Below are 21,103 nucleotides of genomic sequence, written 5' to 3'. Positions count from 1 at the left end.
ATTAAGTCAGTATAAAAATAATGGATGTCAATGGAAAGTTTCCACCATGATAGCAAAACAAATCCGTCTGTATGAGTGTGTGTTTGTAGGCCTACCCCCATGACAGAGAAAGTACCCAACCCATATCTGCCCAGCAACTGTTCCATTCAGACACACACATACAAACATAAGAAGCATCAACATGCCCGTTAAACACACAGTAATGGCCATGCTGAGTTTACAAGATGTACAGCCTTTCCACACCTGTTCCATTTTCCAACACAATGCTGTCAGTGATCGGCCACAAATTTATCAGCATTACAAAATAACATGTCTTCCATTACACACTCACACACAACCTGAATGATGCAACGTTGTCTGTTTGGTGTTATTATTTATTTACAGTGGCAAGCCAGATTAAGCTGTAAAAATTAGAGGAACTTCTCCTTTAGAAAAAAAATTAAATCTTTCTGTGGAAATGTGTCAGGGCAAACATTTAACCTAACCCTAACCCAAGCATAACCCTAGCAAAACCCTAACCATAGGATAATCCTAACGATTACAATGTCAAAAGAATCTCTGTGAATATTTTTTGTTTATCATAAATAAAAATGACTTAGTGCGTTTAATTCATATGCAAGGGGGCTTTTGATTAAATACTGAACTTAACACAGCATTCCATTCTATCTCTGTTTAAAGATACAGATGTTTTCAATGACCCTCCTTTCTTTGTTTGGTGTCTATAAGAGAGTCTTTGTGTGTGCATGTCTGCATGTGTGTGTGTGTGTGTACATGTTTATACTAAATTGTGGGCACCAAATGTCCCCACAAGGATAGTAAAACCTGAGATCACCTACCTTGTGGGGCCCAGCCAGCGGTCCCTAAGAGGGAAATGGCTTATTAAACATACGTTTCTTTGAAAATGTAAAAAATGCAAAAAGTTTTCTGTGAGGGTTAGGCTTAGGGGTTGGGTTAGGGTTAGGGGATAGAAATCATTGATCGATCTGTATAAAATCCATAAAGTGCATGGAAGTCTATGGAGAGTCCCCGCAATGATATAAAAACAAGTTTGTGTGTGTGTGTGTGTGTGTGTGTGTGTGTGTGTGTGTGTGTGTGGGCAGGTTTAATTGATTTATGAGGACATTTTTTTTAGGTTACAAACTGGTAATTACAAGGGTATTATGCTATAAATGTGGTTTATGAGGACATTTCTAGTGTCCCCATAATTGAAATCGCTTAAAAAAAACATACTAAACGATGTTTTATCGAAAATGTAAAAATGCATACAAAGTTTTTTGTGAGGGTTAGGTTTAGGGGTAGGGGTAGGGTTAAGGGATCGAATCTATAGTTTGTACAGTATAAAAATGTCTATGGAGAGTCCTCATAATGATAGCTGCACCAACATGTGTGTATGTGTGTGTGTGTGTGTGTGTGTGAGAGAGAGAGAGAGAGAGAGAGAGAGAGAGAGAGAGGGGGGGGAAGTGTCCAGTGGCACAGAATCAGATAAGTGGGGCTCAATGGGGAAATAAGGCCACAATACTTGACCTTTAGGCATGTGTAAATAAAAGGAGATAATGAAAAAATTATACTGTGTTAAAAGTAATGGAAATAAGAAATATGGTTGTGTATAGATCTTTTTGACTGTAAAAATAAAAGATGTTAGGCAGAATGTTAGGTTCTGACAAACTCAGAAAAAAAAGTAGCATCAACATTCTTTCAGCTTTCTCTACTCAGATTCCTCGGAGAAAAAAAAAAGGAAGCCTTATGGTTTGGAATGACATGAGGGTGAGTAAAAGAAATTAAACATGATAAAACCTTTCATAAAATGAACTTTGGAATTGTAGGGCTTACTTGCAAACCTGTATTTTAACCTAATTTTTCATCTTTTGCATTCAATCTGTGAGGACTGAACCACAGAAATTGTGCATTCAAATTCTGTTACTCATTCTAATGTGTCTTCCTGTTTAAAATTCATGCAGCACATAATGACATTAATAACAAAAAAGTAAAGCAAAATAATGCAAGCTACTTGTTGTCTTCTCTATGAATCAGTTTATTTAGACATTCAGAAAGATAGTGAAAGTTTCCATAAGTCATATCTTAACAACTCTGTGTTCTTCAAATTTATAACACCTGTTAGGAAGGCCCCCTCACATTACAGATATTTACACTGGAGAGAGAGATAGATAGGAGGGAGAGAAATGTTTTCATTTGCATAAAGGAGGTGGTTAATAGTGTGTCTAAGAAAGAAAGAACGAGGCACTTCTAAGAAGCATCCCTCTCCTTCCTTTGTCAGAGCTCATGTGATTTCCCCTGTGGAGCTTTAAACATTTCTTATTTAACCCTCATGTTCAGTCTGGTGGCTGAGACACCATGGCCTGTTTAATAGCTCGGGAAAAAAATTGCCATTGAAGTATCAGGATGATACTTCATGTTTTCCTTATTTAACGAGAACTGATTGCAAACAACTTTTCAGCTTGATAACATGCTTCAAACATGTTCCAAGAAACATGTTACTTTTATCTTTTTTTTTTTCTATACTATACTTCTATTCTATTTTGGGTCTCAGACACCCAGGTATAAAACACAAATAAATCCAATGAATTTTCACTTACTAAGATTTTCTGATTACACACTGCAGCAGTTATTTACTCTTTTGTACAGTGTACAAATTGAAACGAAACTGAAGAAATGTAGCTATATGGGATAAAAATCACATGTCTGAAAAGCCAACTTTGTTGCAAAACAGTGTTAAAGCTTCAAAAATAGAGAATACAAACATATCAAAAGTAGTTGAAAGTATAATATTAGATACATTTTGAAACTAGTATTTTTACCTACACATATAACATTCTTCGATTGAGACATTAGGCAAAATGTCAGCCTCAGTCACAGTATGCAAAAAAGATGCAATGAAAGTGAATAATAGCTAAGACTAACATACTACCTAACATCTCCTGTTGTGTTCCGCAGAAGAAAAAAGTAATGTTTAGAACAACACGAGGGTGAGTAAAATAAGAATTATCATTTTTAGGTACACTATCCCTTTAAGACAATTACAACAGAACATAAGGGCTGAAATTCCTCTGTCAGTGATAAAGCACTGATAGAAGATAAACTCTCATCCCACCAGTGTTTAGAGGCATTAAAATACCACTCAGTGTCAAATTCCCTTCCACTGTTCTGACAGTAATAATCTCATACTGGCTCTGAGGATGAAAACACCTCAAGTTTGTCAACTCTGGTGAACGCAAGGCAGGCAAATATAGCCATCGAGAGATAAATAGTCTTACACGGCACATGTCACTACTATCAGGTAACCCACTTAAGGGGGACGTTTACTAAAAATAAAACCTCTACCCAAACCCCAAGACCTTTCAGCTTTATGTGCACCTCATACTCTCCAGACCTACATCACCGTTGAGAATAATTTCTGATTTTGATGGAACAAAAGGTATGTGGATAACTTTATGGGGATTTTCCAACTGGCACAATTTCTCCTCTGAATTCAGAGAACTGATTCTAAGTACTACCTGATGTCAGTATGAGATATTTGGACTTGGTCTGTCATGACAGATGTGTCCAAAATTAGGTAATAGGTCTGTCAAAAGTTGTCAGGTTTTATGGGTCTGACTTGTAATTGAATCATAAAAAATAAAATAAAAAAAAAACTGCCAGGGATAAGCTGATTTATTTAGTTCTAAAGAAACAAGGGAGGTTATATTTTGTTTTCTAAAAGCTAGATATGTTCTTTGTCATTATTTTTACTGTGACTTTTCATGATATACTGACAAGAAATGGCCATACTGTGTTTAAAAATGATTTATTTTATTCTTTTTTATTCTATTTATTCTAATACAAAAATTACTTGACCATATGTGAATTCAGCCTTTTCAGTGTTTATGTCTGTTTTTATCATCAGTTTCAAAATTAGGTCATACAATCCTCTGTTTTGAATACATTAATATGTATTCTTACATGTAAATATGCTCATGGAAGTGAGTAAAAAGTAAGGTGTTAGGTGGAGCCAGTGAATATGAGTAATTGAGCTTTTTTATTATGTTTTGCATTACGTCTCAATAGTTATTTATGACATCTTGCATCTGCTTGAAGTGTGCGATGACAGCTTTAAAGAAGCTTAAATTCATGTGCATAGGAAAAAGAGGTCTGAGTCATATTCATCCAATAATTCCAATGTGCTCATAAGATAAGGCAGCATTAATTTGCCTATGATGCCTAAAATGCTGTCTTGGTAGGCAGCTCTTTAGGGATAGAAACAAAGCCACTGATTGCTAGTGACTGGGTTGCATTAGTCCAGCAATTAGTAACTCTTACAAAAAAAAAAACAAAAAAAAAATACTCTGCCATGGTGCAGTGATGATACCAGATGGTACTAACATGATACATTGATGCATACTGTGCCATGGTACTGAATGATTACCACATCCATGTGCTGGCTATGGTATTTACATGGTAGTCCAAGGTACTTCAAAGAATACCATTATACTACCATGGTACCACATGTTAATAATCCAGCATACAGTGATAATTTGAGTAAAATGGAGACATTAGTCATAATTTTAAATGACCTCATTAGGTGTTATAAGAATTTACTGGGATCGCTTTCATCTTATCCCTTATTTTGTCCCTTTTCTTCTCCCCTTTCCTTCTCTTCATTGATGTGTTTAAAGTGACACTGAGAGAGATGAGATGACAGATGAACACGTTGACATGGCCACACCAGACAGTCTGCAGCTCTTGGACACTGATGCTGTCAACTCTTTCCTCACTTCAATGCCCTTGCAGAGAGATGATTCAGACCGGGTACTAGACAACCAGACAGATGATGACTTCAGTCCACCCCCTGATTACCACCCGGATCCAACCTCAGAATGCTCAGGATCAATGCCATTTCCATGCCAAGACAAGACCATGGAGATCGATAGTCCTAAAATTCAAAAGGAAAGAATATTTGAGAATGCATCAGATTTAGTCTTAACGCGGTCCTCTGATCATACTGGATTGCTAGAAATGACTAGAAATCATCTAAACAAAAATAAAGTTAATTGTGACTTTGATACTTTTGCTGTAAAGGAGACTGACAATATCTCAAACAATAATAGCAACCTTGACCTACAGCATCAAACATCTCAGAGACTTATGGATGTAGACAATATGACAGACAGAGACCAAAATGACACAAACATTAATGCAGTTCCAGATGAGGCTGATGGGAGTCATTTTGCAAGTCCTGAAGTCCCTTTGAGTCAATTTTCTTACTCTCCAACATTAACAGAGCACCAAAGACCTGCAGAACAAGACAAAATGGGCACAGACTTCACCTTTAACCAATATGTCTCATCTAAAAGTCTTGGACTTCAGATTAGCCAAGTGGGTAATGATGTTGAACTTCCTCTGATAAACAAGGTGTCTGACATAAAGAATGCTGAGCAAAGCCCAGACCAGCCATGTTCAATAACAGACAATGCAACTGATACTTACTTTTCATTAGGTTTCCTCAGCCATGCCTGCCAGAATTTGCTTAAAGATGTCGATCTTTCAGTTCATGGGGCGGCTGCCTATCATACTTACCCAGAAATGCACAACATTGCAATTGACACAACTTCCGAGACACCTGATTTGTATGAAACAGACACTCTAAACATCTCAACAGACTTAAAAAATCCCTCCTCATTATTCAATTCCGTGGAGACGACAACCAATGTCCAGACATCCTGTATAACAAAGATAGATGACTCTGAGACTGACGGTCCACTATCTTTTGCTGGTTTGAATGAAGCAGATACTCTAAACATCTCAATAAAGGCATCTTCATTATTAGATTCTCTGGAGATGACAAACATTGTCTTGGAAACAGCTGACGTGCCAGTCAAGGACTGTGACTTTGCTCAGATTCTAAATAAATCATCAGAAGACAACATAGCTACCTTAACTGTTGGTTCCTGCACTAGTGTTCTGACCCAAACAGATCAGAATCTTGCAACTGATGCAGAACCTGATTTAGTGGAATCAGAATATCACAGAATTGATGAATCCATTGTTGATGTAATGTTTGATGCAAAATCATCAATAGAACTCAACAGGGTGCAACAAGTGGCTGACTGTAGCAATGATCCACCATTGGACAACACGACAATGGAGAATTCTGATACACTTTCCTTAATCCGTAGCCTCCAAAGGACTGTGATGGAAACCCCAGAGATTAATGAACAAGATGAGAAGGATCTGTCACAAATGACCCCCCGCCAAACACATGTCCATACTGGAGATTTAAGTGATTGTTACGGAGACAACAAGGGGGTTGACTTAAAGTTTGCAGGGACAAAACGTGATGGAGAGTCTTGTGACGAGTTGTGGCTGGATGATTTCCAGTTCCTAGCAGGTGAAAAGGGTGAGGGTGCTATTTTTGACAAGTGGGGTCATTCTCCCTCTCCCCATCCCACCACTGCCCAACCAGCCAACACAAAAGCCTCTGATTTCCATAGGAGAGAGAACATTTCATTTGACCACCACACTCTGGACAGGGAGCTACGGTTTCCACCTGTTGAGAGATGGTCATCCAGTGACAGCTGGGCTAGCGCACTTTCAGACTGGTTCCAGACAGTTAACACCTATACGGAAGATTGTTTCACGAGTACCAGCACCTCCAACACTGGCTCTGAGTTCAGTATGGCAATCCAGGACACCACTTTGGAACAGAAGACAAGTCCAGATATTGCCAACAACACTGGACAGGCATGTCTGTCCCTGAACCTCCAAGAACCAGAAGCAGGCGTAGCCCTGGGTAGAGGACTAGCTGATAAGACTGATAAGACTAAAGGAAATCTTTTTAAAAAAGGAGATAAAGACTGTCTTCCTTCTCAATCAGACTCAGACAGACAGGACAATGCAACTATGGAGAAAAAAGTGAATTTGTCAGAGACTCTTGTTGAGTCTGAATCTCTGAATAAACGAGAGATGAACACAGTTATGGATACTTTTAATTCAACAATGTCCTGTGTGTGTACTGAAAATCAGTTCAATATCAAACAATATGAGAGTCAGGACATCTCTGGGGAGTTTTGGAGTGCAAAGGTAAGATGACTAGCATGTTTCAAATACAACTTGCATGGACTGCAGTTTTCTGACTATTGGACTATTTTACTCTTGCTTTTCAGTAAAAAATATCTAATCAACCTTAAAACAAGACATTTACTAGGGAAGCAAAATTACATAAGATATTAAGTCTTGTTTTCAGGGAACTACAAAATGTAGTGAGGTTTATGCTTAAAACAGAAAAATGTATTTGCCTATTATTTATTGCCTATTGTTAATAAGGGGAACACTTTCATTGTGAAAGCGTGTGCTGGCAGATCTCAGTAACACCATGCAGAAATGCCATTTTATGGTGTGCACTCTCTTTCGCGCGCGCGCGCACACACACACACACACATACACACACTCACACACATGCATGCACACACACACACACAACTAGCTATCTACAACTAATTTCGTATAATTACTAGAAACTAACAACAAGGTTGTAACTGTATATTCAGAAATTAATCAACCATTGAAAGACCCATATCAGTTGACTGGGGGGGGGGGGGCATGTTCCCCACAGTGTCTTTGGTAGTCATGGCCCTGTCCTAACTCAAACCCTAACCAATCCCTTGGTTATGCATTTTCAGAAAAACACTATTATTTTTTATGTACAAACAACTTTTCTCTGTGGACATATACCAAAAAGGAACTAACTTCTGGGGACACTTCTTTGGCAAATTTGTTCTCAAAGTCTGGCTAAGTAAAAAAAAAAAAACATCCACACCTACACATACTTACATAAACACTAATGTCTCTGTCCCTCTTGCTTTCTCTCATGCAACTGCACAAATACACACTTGACAGACAGCTGTGGCTGTTGGGGAAATGTGAGGTGGAGAGAAAAACACATTTAACAGAAATGGAGACTAATTATAGAGGGTGGCAGATGATAATAGCCCAAAGAGCAAAAGGGGAACTGGAGAGACAGGGGGTGGGAGCACAGGCACCGCTGAGGGCCGAAATACGACCCCTACTTACACACTCGGTCTCTTATTGTATGACAGTCTCTCCAATCCTACATGCTCCTAAGGCAGTGCGAGACCTCTGATTGGTTAACTTAAGTTGCATAGCTGCTCCGATATCTATAATAGAGATGATCCCTTCCTTTGCCGACTGCATGTGGCTTTAGGCTTCGGCACGAAAGCATAATGATTTTTGGATTAGTGGGAATGCCGCCTCAGTGAGGTATGTAAACAAACAACAACATGCACTTTGGATGAGGATAGGCCAACATTGTTTGGGTTTCTAATACTAAGTTATCCAAATATGTCAACAATTGCTGGAATGTCTGTGCTGTCTACCTTCAATTTATTGTCTCAGGGTAGGACTTTGCTCTTTCCATGTCTTTTAAGATTTTACTTATACTTTTACTCTTTTAGACAGAGAGAAATGCACTGTCGGAGGTGACAGGACACAGAGTGTCCCAACTCGGACTGGTTTTCGAGGACTGTCGTGAAAGCAACTTTGGTTCTCCAAAGATCTCAGCTTACACCAGCAATAAGAATCTAACGACTGAGTGTGTGAGCGCTGAACATTGCAGATACATCAGGGATTGCCACACATGTCCCTCTCAGTCAAACAGTCACGTGTCTCTAGAAGCGGGACATCTGAAGCAAACACATGTTGTGAAGACAGATGAGATGTTCATTGAGGGAAATGGATCATATTTGTGTTCTAACACTGAGGACCTTTCCGTGAAGACAGGAGAGGGAAGCAATACAATTCCCCAGTTTGCTATGCCATTTGCCCCACTCGGTATTGGAAGTACTTTCCTCTATCATAGTGTATTGAAAGACGACGACCCAAAGGCTGACTTAGATTTTCCTCTAAAAGGAATTACTAATGATACTGAGATATCATCAATTGAGCAAGGTCAAAAATCAGTCAGTAGTGACGATTCTTCTGAAGACCATTTTCACACCTGTCCAGACCAGTCTTTACCTTCATCTTGTGGAGATTCAGATGATCCTTCTATAAAGGATTCTAGGAGAAAAACGGAGAACATTGATACCTGTGACATTAGTAAAGAACATTCTAAGCTGCTTTTACTAACAAGAGAATGTTTTATGGTATCAGAGAACAAACGTGTTGCATATGTCACTCTAGACTTGGATGAACCCAGAGATTTTACGTTTGGCCAGAGTCTGCAGTCCTTTTCAAACCACGCAAACATGCCTCACAAAACCTCAAAGGCTTCCTTGGATGTTAAAACTCGCTCTAAACATAAGGAGAAATCGGGTGACCAGCAGCATGAGAATCAAACAAAGATCAAAGACAATCTTTTTTCGCAATCCCAAGCGAAAAGTGAATTCATTTCAGAAAAAGCAGGTTGTGAGGACCGTGCTGTTACTGTCATTGAAACCATTGTCATAACAGAGAAGATCACTCCCAAAACCCAGGTGAAAAAGAAAAAGAAGCACACACAACATGGGGCGGCAAAACATGAGAATGATCTACCAACCGAGGTATGTAGCAGAACCACTCAGGAGAGCGCAAATGGAAAGACAGAGAACGCTGACGTAAAGCTAGCATCAAATGGTCTGAATAAACCAGCATCTCATCTTCCCACTAGGATGGATCCTGCCAACACTGATAGCACACAGAACGTCATGCCAGTGAGACCCAAAGTTGAAGTCAGTCTAAATATTGTGGCCAAAATGGACCCTGCCGGCATAAACACTAATCAGAAAGCCATCCATGTAAAACTCAAAGCAGACACCAGCGGAAGTAATGTTGCCAAGATGGAAAATAAGATATGCGGTGCAGATCCTCAAAGCACGCATTTGCTGAATGATGACATCAAACGCAGGCGAATCGCAAACGACCTGTCTGGAGCAATTCCAATAAAGACAAGACCGCAGTTGCCTGCAATTTTTCGCCAAGCAAGAAAAGATGGTCAAGATACTTCCAAGAGGTCTTACAGTGAGGTCGTCAAGCAGAAGACTCCACCACCAAAAGAAGGTTCTTCATATCCATTCCTTGTTCTTCGATTTAAGTGGTTAGTTCACCCAAAAATGTGTCATTTACTAACCCTAATTTTGTTCCAAACCTGTATGACTTTCTTTCTTCCATGGTCACATTCACTTTCATTGTATGGACAAAAGATTCAATGAAAGTGAATGGTGACTGAAACTAATATTCTGCCGAACATCACCTTTTGTGTTTCATGGAAGAAAGAAAGTCATACAGTTTTGGAATAATATGAAAGTGAGTAAATGATTACATATTTTTCATTTTTTGGATGAACTGTCCATTTAAAAGTCAAGCCATCAGCACATTTTGTAACATACACCTGCAAATCTGGCCTTACATAGCCAAAATGCTAAACTATCCCAACAATGAAATGAAAAAAAAAAAAAAAAAATGGCTTCAAAGTGATTGATTGTCCAGCCAAATGTGGATTATAAAATAGTTGAAATTTGTGTTTTCTGAATCTGAGCATAGTTGAGCCAAACCCATCTGTAACAGGACAGGTCATAAAGCAAGAGAGACGATTTCGATTATAACTCAGTTTTGACTGAATGTGCTGTTATTGCGTTTTGGTCTTGCAGGGCAGAATAATTGGCGGTATTAGAAATATCCAGCAAATTATGCCATAATGGGCAAAATAATAGCATTGGGAAAAAATATATTTTCTTAATCAGAATTTTTCTCTTGTTTTCCAGCAGAAATGTCTAGCCATTGTTAAAACAAGACATATTTACTTGAACATGTCATAAGATTATAATTGTTTTCCCATTTAAATGATCACATTATCTTATCACATTGCCAATATTTTATTATTATTATTATTATTTTAAGCATAAACCTCACTAAATTTTGTTTGATTTCTCTGAAAACATGATCTATTACTATTACAACTTAATTAAAACATAAAAAAGTGCATGTGTTTTGTTATAAGAACGATAAGATATGTTTATATTTTAATATTTATTTATGTATTTATGTATTTATTTTTTTGCAGTTGTGGTTCCTCGTGTGGTCTCAGAGATCCAGGCTGATCCAGTTCCTGATGACCCTCAGAATATCTCCCTCTGGTGCCAGGTCAGTCCAGTCCTACCTGATGTCACCATTAAGTGGACTAAAGAGGGAACAGTGCTATCAGAGAGCAGGAAAGGGTAAGAGGATTGTTATTTTATCAACGGCCCCTGCTTTACCTCATCTTCTAACTCTATCTTAAAAATGGAATATCCAAATGGACTTAAAGGGATAGTTCACTCAAGAATGAAAATTCTGTCATCTTTTACTCACCCTCATACTGGTCCAAACCCGTAAAGTGCCATTCACACCGCAAACAACATTGTCATTTGGTGTCACTAGACTCTGTGATCTGTGTTGCTGGCGGACATTCCTACTGCTGTCGCTTTAATGTTATTGGTGGACTGCATGTCTGGCCATAGTAGCTTTGGAAATTCTGATTGCAGATTATACTACCAGTAAAACTAAGATATAATTCTAATTTGACAAGTAATCAGTTCTTTTTCATTAAAATGAACATTTTGCCCGAGAGTGTTTTTACAGCATTGATCAGTGCATCATATCATGAACAAGATCGAATCTTTCGAACGATCTATCAATGTTTAAATCAAATTCACTTGGAATGCCGACACGGTTTTCCACGCATCATTTTTATTAGGCTACATACATGTATGTGGTTACAGATAAATGATAGAACAGTGAAATCGCTCACAGAAACTTTTAACTTCTCCATCTTGCCTGCGCTTGCCTGCACTCGACTCCTGTATCTCACACTCACAGCAGACGGGGGATGTGAGTTTCACTGTCTTCACTCTCATTGGTAGTCGTTCTCGAATGATGCTCATAATTTGCATAAAGTTAAAAAAAAATTTTTGTCGCTTGCCACAGCGATCTCTGTTGCCAACGGTCATTGCAGCTTGTGTCACCGGTAGTCGCTCTGCTCTCATTGAAAACAAATGGGATTGTGGTGCTTTGTCACGCAGTGCCTCTGGCAGTGTGAACGGGGCTTAAAGGGATAGTTCACCCATAAATTAGAATTCTCTCATCATTTACTCACCCTCATGACATCCCTGATTTTAGGCAGAATGACAACCTCAGTCACCATTCACTTTCATTGTATGGAAAAACATGCAAATCTTCGTTTGTGTTCTGCTGAAGAAAGAAAGTCATACACTTCTGGGATGGCATGAGGGTGAGTAAATGATAATAGAATTTTCATTTTTTGGGTGAGCTATCCCTTTAAGACTTTCTTTCTTCTGTGGAACAACAAAAGATGATGCTAGGCACCACCAACGCTAGACTCAGTCACCATTCACTTTCATTGCATGTTTTTCCATACAATGAAAGTGAATGGTGACTGAGGTTCTCATTCTGCCTATCATCTCTTTTTGTGTTCCACAGAAGAAAGAAAGTCATGTCGGTATTTTGGGAGAACTATCCCTTCAACTGAGATGAGTACAACAGCAAAATCACATTTCTGAAGAACATCTCTATGACTTTTTTGACTTGGTGGTGCTCTGCTTGTGTCTGACTCTGCTGTGAATTTTAGCAAAGACCAGACTGAACATCAGTACACTAGTGATCAGCCACAACTTGGAGTGGGAGCGAAATGAACCGTTTACATATCTGTGTGATTCATTCCTACTTAATGCTGACAATGCCTCTGATATGCTCTCTAAAGAACCCCTGTATTCTAGAGCAGTTGTTTTGTAAACTATAATTTTATAGTTAATGTCTGCATAGACCACCTAATTAAGCCTATGTGGTGCTTACAATGCATAATTTGTAATGCTATGATTTAGGTAATTGTCTTGACAGTGGCACTTATTGGAGATCTGCTGGTTTACTTCAAATGTTCACTAAAAACCTTTATTTTGTGCAGAGTGGGAGACAGTGACCGTTTCACACTGACCATTAAAAAGGCCTGCAGTAAAGACCTGGGACTGTACAAATGCAGCATGACCAGCTCTGACATTTCTGTTTCTACCGCAGAGTACCACCTCACCTCTGAGGGTAAGGCATAGTTGGTTGTCTTCCCAGACACAAATCGACCCTGGCTGTTGATTTAAGAGGCTAAAAATGAAGGATTTCCATTTGCTAACATACCCAGTGACAAGGCAAAGTATATCGTAGGCCATTGTGAGATTTAGCTGACATTTCATATTTTGGATAATATATTGGTGTTTGCCTGGCTCAGTTTGTTAACAACAATAAATATATAGTGAATTTAGCTGCATTTACAATGCCAGTCATTAGGGCTGTTCAATTTGAAATTGATAAATTGACTAATTTAGTGAAATCTTACAATAAATGTGCAATATATGGCATATTTATCACTAGTAATGATTGATAGTATGAATGACAAAAGATCATGCCACGCTCCTGATTGGAGTCATCTTTCGATAACCAATGACTCAGAATCAAAGAGTTCAGAAGAGTGTCAAATATGTTTGTGCCATACCTTAAGTATATGTCTGTGAAACCAATCGTCTTTGTATACAGTATCTCTGTATGAATGAGAGGACAATCAAAAATACACCCAACAATACTACACACATTGACTCCACTGTCTCCATTTTCATTTCAGTGCTTATGGAACTTGTCATCCCGAGCCACGATCAGCCAGGTAGCTATGGTCTTAATTTCATAATCTGTTGAAAACATGCTGTTCCTAAGGGGCAGTTCACACTGACACAACATGCATGTCTATACAAACATGCGCTAGACGATCGTTTTTTACCTTTGCGTAATATAACATTTTGTTTTGTTTTGTTTTTTTAGCATCTCTGTAAATGAGTGTCAAGTTGAAAAGTACTTCAGCTTTTAAAAAGGTGTCTTGTGACACCTGCATTTTGTTCTATTTGTTGCGCTGCATCTAGCTTATTTATTTTTAAGGCAAGAACGAGTTGGTTCTGAATGGCCTCAAGAGCAGAAAAGCTATTCACAGCATGATAGATGAAAGATGGCTATTTTCTCTGTTAAAGTCTGACTGCAGCAGTTTTTAATGCCATTTGGGAGTGTTTGATTTTTAAGTTTCTCCTGCAACAATCCTCCCTCCAATCTTTCTCTCAGCTGAGCCCAGGATTTTGGATGGGGAAGAAGAGAGTATCCAATGCAGTCCGCTTCTCTTCAAGGAAGATTTTCTATCGGATCAGTACTTTGGAGAAAATCAGGCAGCTAGCATTTTAACAGAGAAGGTCCACTTTGGTGAAGGCATGCACCGCAAGGCATTCAGGACCATGCTTAGAGCAGGCAAGTTGCCATGCTTCAACCCTGGCCATCCCTGTGTCCTGAAAGTGCATAATGCAATTGGCTATGGGACCAAAAATAATGAAGAACTTGTTCAGAAGAATTACAGCCTGGCTGTAGAGGTGAGAACAAACTTCCTCAAGGAAATGTGAATGTTTATCAAAAGATTTTCAAATAGAGAATGAATTCTGATAAAATGAAGCTGAAAAAAAAAATGTAAGATTGATTTGCTATTTTTCTCAGGAATGTCATGTGCAGAACACTGCCAGGGAATATATCAAGGCATACAACAGTGTGGCTAAGTCTGCAGAATCATTTGGAGAGGTTCCAGAGTAAGAGCCAAAAATAAATCCAACTGTTACTGTCTAAAAACTACTGGTATCATGGTCACATGATCACAATCAAGATACTGTATAGGAAAGTACTTAAACATAAAAAAAAAACCATACTGTATAAGAGGGCTCCTAGGGATAACAGGCCTGGAACAGTCATAGAAATTAAATAAATCCTGAAAAGTCAGGAAAAAGACATGTAACACATTATAATAAGGTTATATTTGTTAACATTAAGTTAAGTGTCATGACTAACTATGAACACATTTTAACAGCATTTATTCTTTTTTAATGTTAATTTATAAAAAATACTATTGTTTATTGTTATTGATACAACTTTTAATTTGAAAAGTGTGTTAGTATACTGTATGTTGAAATTTACATTAACCAAGGTTAAAGGAAAATTCCGGGTTCAATAGAAGTTAAGCTCAATTAATTAACAGCATTTGTGGCATAATACTGATTTCTACGAAAAAATAAGTTTTTTTGCCTGTTCTTTTGAAACTATGTGTTTTTTAACATTTATGGACTGGCCACATTTACTTCCATTATAAGTGTCTTACTATAACCTTTTTTTATTTATTTTTTTAGAAATCAGTATTATGCCATAAAAGCTGTTGATTGAACTTCGCTTGTATTGAACCTGAAACATTTCTTTAATAAGTGCTGTAAAAGGGGGGCCTACCACCCCTGGAGTCATGAGCTCGAATCCAGGGCGTGCTGAGTGATTCCAGCCACATCTCCCAAGCAACCAAATTGGCCCGGTTGCTAGGGAGGGTCGAGTCACATGGGGTAACCTCCTTGTGGTCACTATAATGTGGTTCTTGCTCTCAGTGGGTTGCGTGGTGAGTTGTGTGTGGATGCCGCGGAGAATAGCATGAAGCCTCCACGGTAACGCGCTCCACAAGCCATGTGATAAGATGCGTGGATTGACGGTCTCAGACACGGAGGCAACTGAGATTCGTCCTCCGGGACCTAGAGCGCATTGGGAATTGGGCATTCCAAATTGGGGAGAAAAGGGCAAAAAAATTAAATAAAAAATAAGTGTTGTAAAAGTATTGTTTATGTTAACTAATGTAGTTAACTAATTTTAACAAATGCAACCTTAATATAAATGTTTCCAAAATGGCTGTAGTACACGCATATAATCGGCTTGAAATTGCTGTTTGTCAATGTGACCTCCATAAAATAATTTTTATAAATCATTATCCTATAATCACAAACATTTCCTAGTCATTGGTCAAAAGGTGTGGGAACCCTGATAAAAACAGATATATTCTACATTATCTTTCTTTGATGTACTGTATGGAAAGCCAAAAGGATAAAAACCCGCTATTGTCAATTTCCCAGGATCATCCCCATTTATTTAGTCCACCGGCCTTCCAACAACATCCCTTATGCCACTCTGGAGGAGGAGCTGTTGGGTGACTTCGTGAAGTACTCTGTGAAGGACGGAAAGGAGATCAATCTGATGCGCAGAGACTCTGAGGCAGGTCAGAAATGCTGCGCTTTTCAGCATTGGGTCTACACTCAGACCGAAGGCAACCTGCTGGTCACCGATATGCAAGGTAAATAACATAATTCAGTTTCAAAATACATTCAACATCACTGAACATTAACAACAGGGTAGCGTAGTGGTTTACTCTCTAAAATGGTAGCCAGAAGGTTATAGGTTTGAAACCCACAAGGGTTGTTCCATAAAGTTATCACCATTGTGGCCTTTGAACACTTTATATATATATATATATATATATATATATATATATATATATATATATATATATATATATATACACATATATATAGTGTTTAATACATATTTTTAGTAATAAAATTCTTTCTATAGTGTACTTTTGTTCTTTAAAGTGTTTTTACACAAACATTTTTTATCTTTTATTGTCCAGGTGTTGGTATGAAACTGACAGATGTTGGAATAGCCACCTGTAAGAAAGGGTAGGTATCTAAAAAATATTAGTTTAAAATATATTTGAAATGTACAGTATAAATGTACAGTTTGATAAAAAAAAAAACAGCTCATAAATTAATAAAATAAATTTAATCAAAATAAAATTATAAATATATTCAATAAGTTACTTTAAAGTAACTTCAGATATAATATATATATATATATATATATATATATATATATATATATATATATATATATATATATATATATATTTATTTATTTATTTATGTAACCAGGTATAAGGGATTCAGAGGAAACTGTGCGACTTCCTTCATTGATCAGTTCAAAGCTCTGCATCAGTGTAACAGGTACTGTGAGCTGCTGGGCTTGACATCCCTGCAGCCCAAACCAAAACGGACATTTGTTTCCGCAAAGCCAAAAGCACAACCTGTGCCCAAGAAAAAGATCTTTGGTCCTGTTCTGAATGGCAAATCCTGATTGGATTGAATCCTTGAACTTTTGCTTTTAGGATAAATATTTCATTAGGAATAGCAGTCTTGTTTTGTCAATGAAGTCTTGCTCAGGGGAAAATGTGTTTCGGGCTGTTTTACCTTAAGATGCTGAAAGAGATGACATTCATCTTTAAGGAAGTTATGGAGGTTACTTCTGTGTTGAGAGTTATTTAGTTCTATGTTATTTAAATTAGATAAAGTTTTATGTTTGAGTGTTTGGAGGAGAGGAGTTTGTCATTCGTCATAACCAGCCTTAAATATGAAAGAATATTGAAATTTGCTTTAGGAATTATCAGCCTACAGTGTATTATCATGATTCGTTATGTTGAAAAGTTGTAAAACACTTTTGGTAACACTTTACAACAAGGTTCTGTTTGTTAACGTTAGTCAGTGCATTAGGAATGCTGAATTAACAATGAAAAAGTATTTTAACCACATTTATTAATCTTAGTTTATGGTAATTCATCAAAATACTACAATTCACTAATGTTAAAGTACACAAATTTTTATGTAAAAAAAAAAATTAGGTAACACTTCACTACAAGGTTCTATTTGTAAACATAATGAAATGCTTTAGGTATCATTAACTAACAATGAACCAGGGGCGGATTATAGCTAGCAAGTGCCCCGGGGCCAATTTTCTTTTAGGGCCCCCTCGGTCCAATTATCTTTCAAAGTTGAGATCCACGCAGTCAAGTTTAATTGATTTAAGTCTCTTTTAATACCCGTTCTGTTATTTACAATCAGATTAACTCAGACATACAGCACGGTCATGGTAAAGAATCTGCTCAACCGAAACAGGTTTGCTGAACAGCCACTGTTCTTAAAGAGACAGTAGCATTTTAACGCTTGTTATACATAATGTAAACTCAGTGTAAATACTTGTAAAAACTACAAATTATGCATACAAAAAACAAGAATGTAACAAAATGTGTAATAAATGTGTAAACATGCATATATTTAAAGGGGCAATAATACGTTATGACATATTTTAACTTCATCAAACACTTTAAATATAAAGAATTTAACAAACAGGCTCCTATAGCATGTACATATAGGTTTGGTGAAACTTGGCAAAGAGTTCAAGCAGTTCTGGCTTGCGTTGCTGTATCTTTTCTAACTCATCTGAATGCTGGGGTGCGTTCCATTCAGAAGTGATCATCCCTACACCCTATTTTATTAAAGACTTTACCCTTCATGAGAGCTTCAAAGGGCTGAAAGGTGTGGGGCTCAAAAATAGCGATAATTTGGTCATTTTATTGTAAATTCTGTTTGCAATGACCCTACAGCTTGGCTACCATTATTATTCTCCCACCGAAAAGCTCTGTGAAGGCATCATGTAAGCCAAAATCCCTTAGAGTAGATTACATTAACAGAATTTTTAAATGATCTAAGAGTCTGTTTTTGAATGTTCATGATTTCAAACTTCAGAGATCAAAACTTACACACAAGCCCTTTAATCTGCTTTAAGATGCTTTCTTTCTTTCTTTCTTTCTCTTACTGTAAGACCTCTACAAATTTCCAACTTCAAGCACTTAAAACTACTTTAAACTTTCAGACAAAGTTTTGCCTCAACAAACTTTACGTTTCTAGGTCAGTACTTTTGTACCACACAAAATAAAATATCAGTATCTTCTTTTTCCCAATCACCTAAGCTCAGTTATTTTTTGTAATATTGGGGAGAAATGCAGAACTTTATATTAGGTTGCCTTAACTACTATCAGGGTTGGGAGGGTTACTTTTGAAATGTATTCCACTACAGATTACAGAATACATGCTGCAAAATGTAATTTGTAACTTGATTACTCAAGGTCAGTAATGTATTCTAAATACTTTGGATTACTTCTTCAGCACTGGTAGATTTTTTCACTTGTTTTGACTATAAAAACTCTGTCAGTACAGTAAGACAAAATACACATGTTAAAAATACATTCTCTGAAAAACCTAAATATCTTATGCAGTGTTGTTTCTAAAACAAGATAAATCAAATTGATCACGTTTTAAAGATTTTTAGATATTTTTACCGGAAAACAATGAAAAAAAATATTATCAAGAATATGATTTTTGCCCTAATATCAAAGGTCTTACTAGAAAAAAGAAATTATGATCCAATGTGAATTTTCTTGATAAAAAAATATGATCGTGCCTGGTAACGTGTGCATGTAAAATGGCTAGAAATAGCATTTTAGCTTAGTGTAAAGCTGACAATTTACACAAGGTTTATTTCTATTTCTTCTGCTCCAAACTTACTTCAAACTTACTTCTCTGTCTGCTCGTATGAATATAACACATCATAAGAAAGTGTTTCACCGCTGCTCAAATGCACTTTAGATTGCATCGTTTATATGTATAAATGTTTTCCATATGAAAGGACTAAATATTCAATGAAACAAATGACAATAAAATGCAAAGTAATCTCTTCAGTAATCAAAATACTTTTTGAATGTAACTGTATTGTAATTACCAATGATTTAAATTGTAACTGTAGTGGAATACAGTTATTATATTTTGTATTTTAAATACGTAATCCCGTTACATGTATTTTGTTACTCCCCAACCCTGACTACTATGTACTGAACCATAATACATTGTACTTAATATGTGCATACATGTAGTTGCATTGCAATCACATTTAAAGTATTTGCATTTAATTACATTTGTTAATTACACTGTTAACTTTATCCCTAACCCAACTCTTACCCCAAAACCTAACTCTAACCCCTAACCCTAAAGTGGTAGGGCCCTTACTCTTAAACCTTCCCGTACCTCAACCTCATTAGCAGCAAATGTGGGAATTTTGCAGAACAACATGTAGTTACACAGTAAATGAAGGGGTGACAGAGCTTACACCCCCCATTACTAAAAATACCAGGATTAATAAGTGCTGTAAAATTATTATTCATTATTAGTTCATGTTAACTTGTGTAGTTAACTCATGTTAAAAAATCCAAACTTAATGTAAAATGTTACTAAAATGTAATTGTATATGTAGAAGTTAACGTAACCAAGATTAATGAATGCTAATGAATGCTTTGTAGATAACAAATGTTAACAAATACAACTTTGTGTTAAAAGTGTTACCACTTTTTGAATGTACCAGTGCTGCTGACAGCTTATTCTTTACAGTTAGCCTACTGGAATTTTTGTATGATTAATGTGCCAGTATATACAGTAATAACATAGGAAACTTTTACCAATGTTATTTTGATGCATTTTATTATAAGTGCAATGAAAAAAAGTATTTAAAGTTTACGTATGTAAAATGTTAAATCATAAACATATTTACTTTATGTGTGAAAAGAATCCAACAAGGTAAAAGATTATTGTTAGACTTAAATGAAATTGTTACAATTGAATGTTGGAAGGTGAATGGAAGCTGCTGATTTTGAATGTTAAGATGCACATCTTTCATTAATTCATTCTTTCTTTTTCTTTCTTTCTTTCTTTCTTTCTTTTCAGAGTTTATAGAGTTAATATACACTCACGGGAGAAAGATAGGAACTGTACTGTAGGATAAGGTGTTGAATCTGATGCTATGGAAAACTTTGTACACTTGCCCTAGTAAACAGCTGTTGATTTGCCTTAGCAAGCATGACAAACCTTCCACCTTAACGTTTCTAACATCTCTCCAAAGTCAAATGACTTATTGCCTCATTACTATATATAAACGCATACACGTGTCCAAAGCAATGTAGAATTTGTTATAGAAAAGCTTGGGCTGCACAAATCAACCAAAATGTCTTTTACATGAAACACTGTGATGTTGCAAACTGTATTCAGTTGAACGGGTTGCATTTGTAATTTATTCTGATATAGTTATGTGCAAATATAGTCTTATATTTATGGTTGTGACATACTGAGATGTTAAGCTAGCCTTACTAACTGTGGATTGAGGGTCAACGGTTATTAGATGCTTGGCTTAATTTAACCACAATCCTGCTCTTTTGACTTTTAAAGATACTCTCTTCAGATTTGTATATAAATAAACATATTTTTTGTTTATTGATTCTAGGCTTTATTTGATCATTTTGAATGGT

General features: G+C 36.8%; 1 protein-coding gene across 1 annotated transcript; it reads left to right on the top strand.

Moving 5' to 3' along the window:
- The first annotated feature begins 8,224 nt into the window (after positions 1–8,224).
- Positions 8,225–21,072, top strand: alpk2 (alpha-kinase 2). Its single transcript, XM_051680817.1, has 10 exons — positions 8,225–8,271; positions 8,466–10,047; positions 11,051–11,204; positions 12,947–13,077; positions 13,652–13,690; positions 14,137–14,435; positions 14,557–14,645; positions 15,996–16,213; positions 16,550–16,598; positions 16,851–21,072. Exons 2-10 carry the CDS (start codon positions 8,727–8,729, stop codon positions 17,050–17,052), a joined length of 2,502 nt encoding a protein of 833 aa, XP_051536777.1. The 5' UTR covers positions 8,225–8,271; positions 8,466–8,726; the 3' UTR covers positions 17,053–21,072.
- Positions 21,073–21,103: the final 31 nt, after the last annotated feature.

The sequence above is a fragment of the Myxocyprinus asiaticus genome, chromosome 40 (assembly GCF_019703515.2).
Source record: "Myxocyprinus asiaticus isolate MX2 ecotype Aquarium Trade chromosome 40, UBuf_Myxa_2, whole genome shotgun sequence".
Classification (NCBI taxonomy): Eukaryota; Metazoa; Chordata; class Actinopteri; order Cypriniformes; family Catostomidae; genus Myxocyprinus; species Myxocyprinus asiaticus.
The sequence above is the reverse complement of the archived record's forward strand: the minus strand, read 5'-3'. Positions and strand labels throughout refer to the sequence as shown.

Excerpts from the sequence above, each read along its gene's own strand:
- alpk2 (XM_051680817.1), top strand. The coding sequence starts at position 8,727 with ATGTTCATTGAGGGAAATGGATCATATTTGTGTTCTAACACTGAGGAC. Across the intron at positions 11,205-12,946 it reads CTATCAGAGAGCAGGAAAGG|AGTGGGAGACAGTGACCGTT; the intron begins GTAAGAGGATTG and ends TATTTTGTGCAG. Across the intron at positions 13,078-13,651 it reads GTACCACCTCACCTCTGAGG|TGCTTATGGAACTTGTCATC; the intron begins GTAAGGCATAGT and ends TTTTCATTTCAG.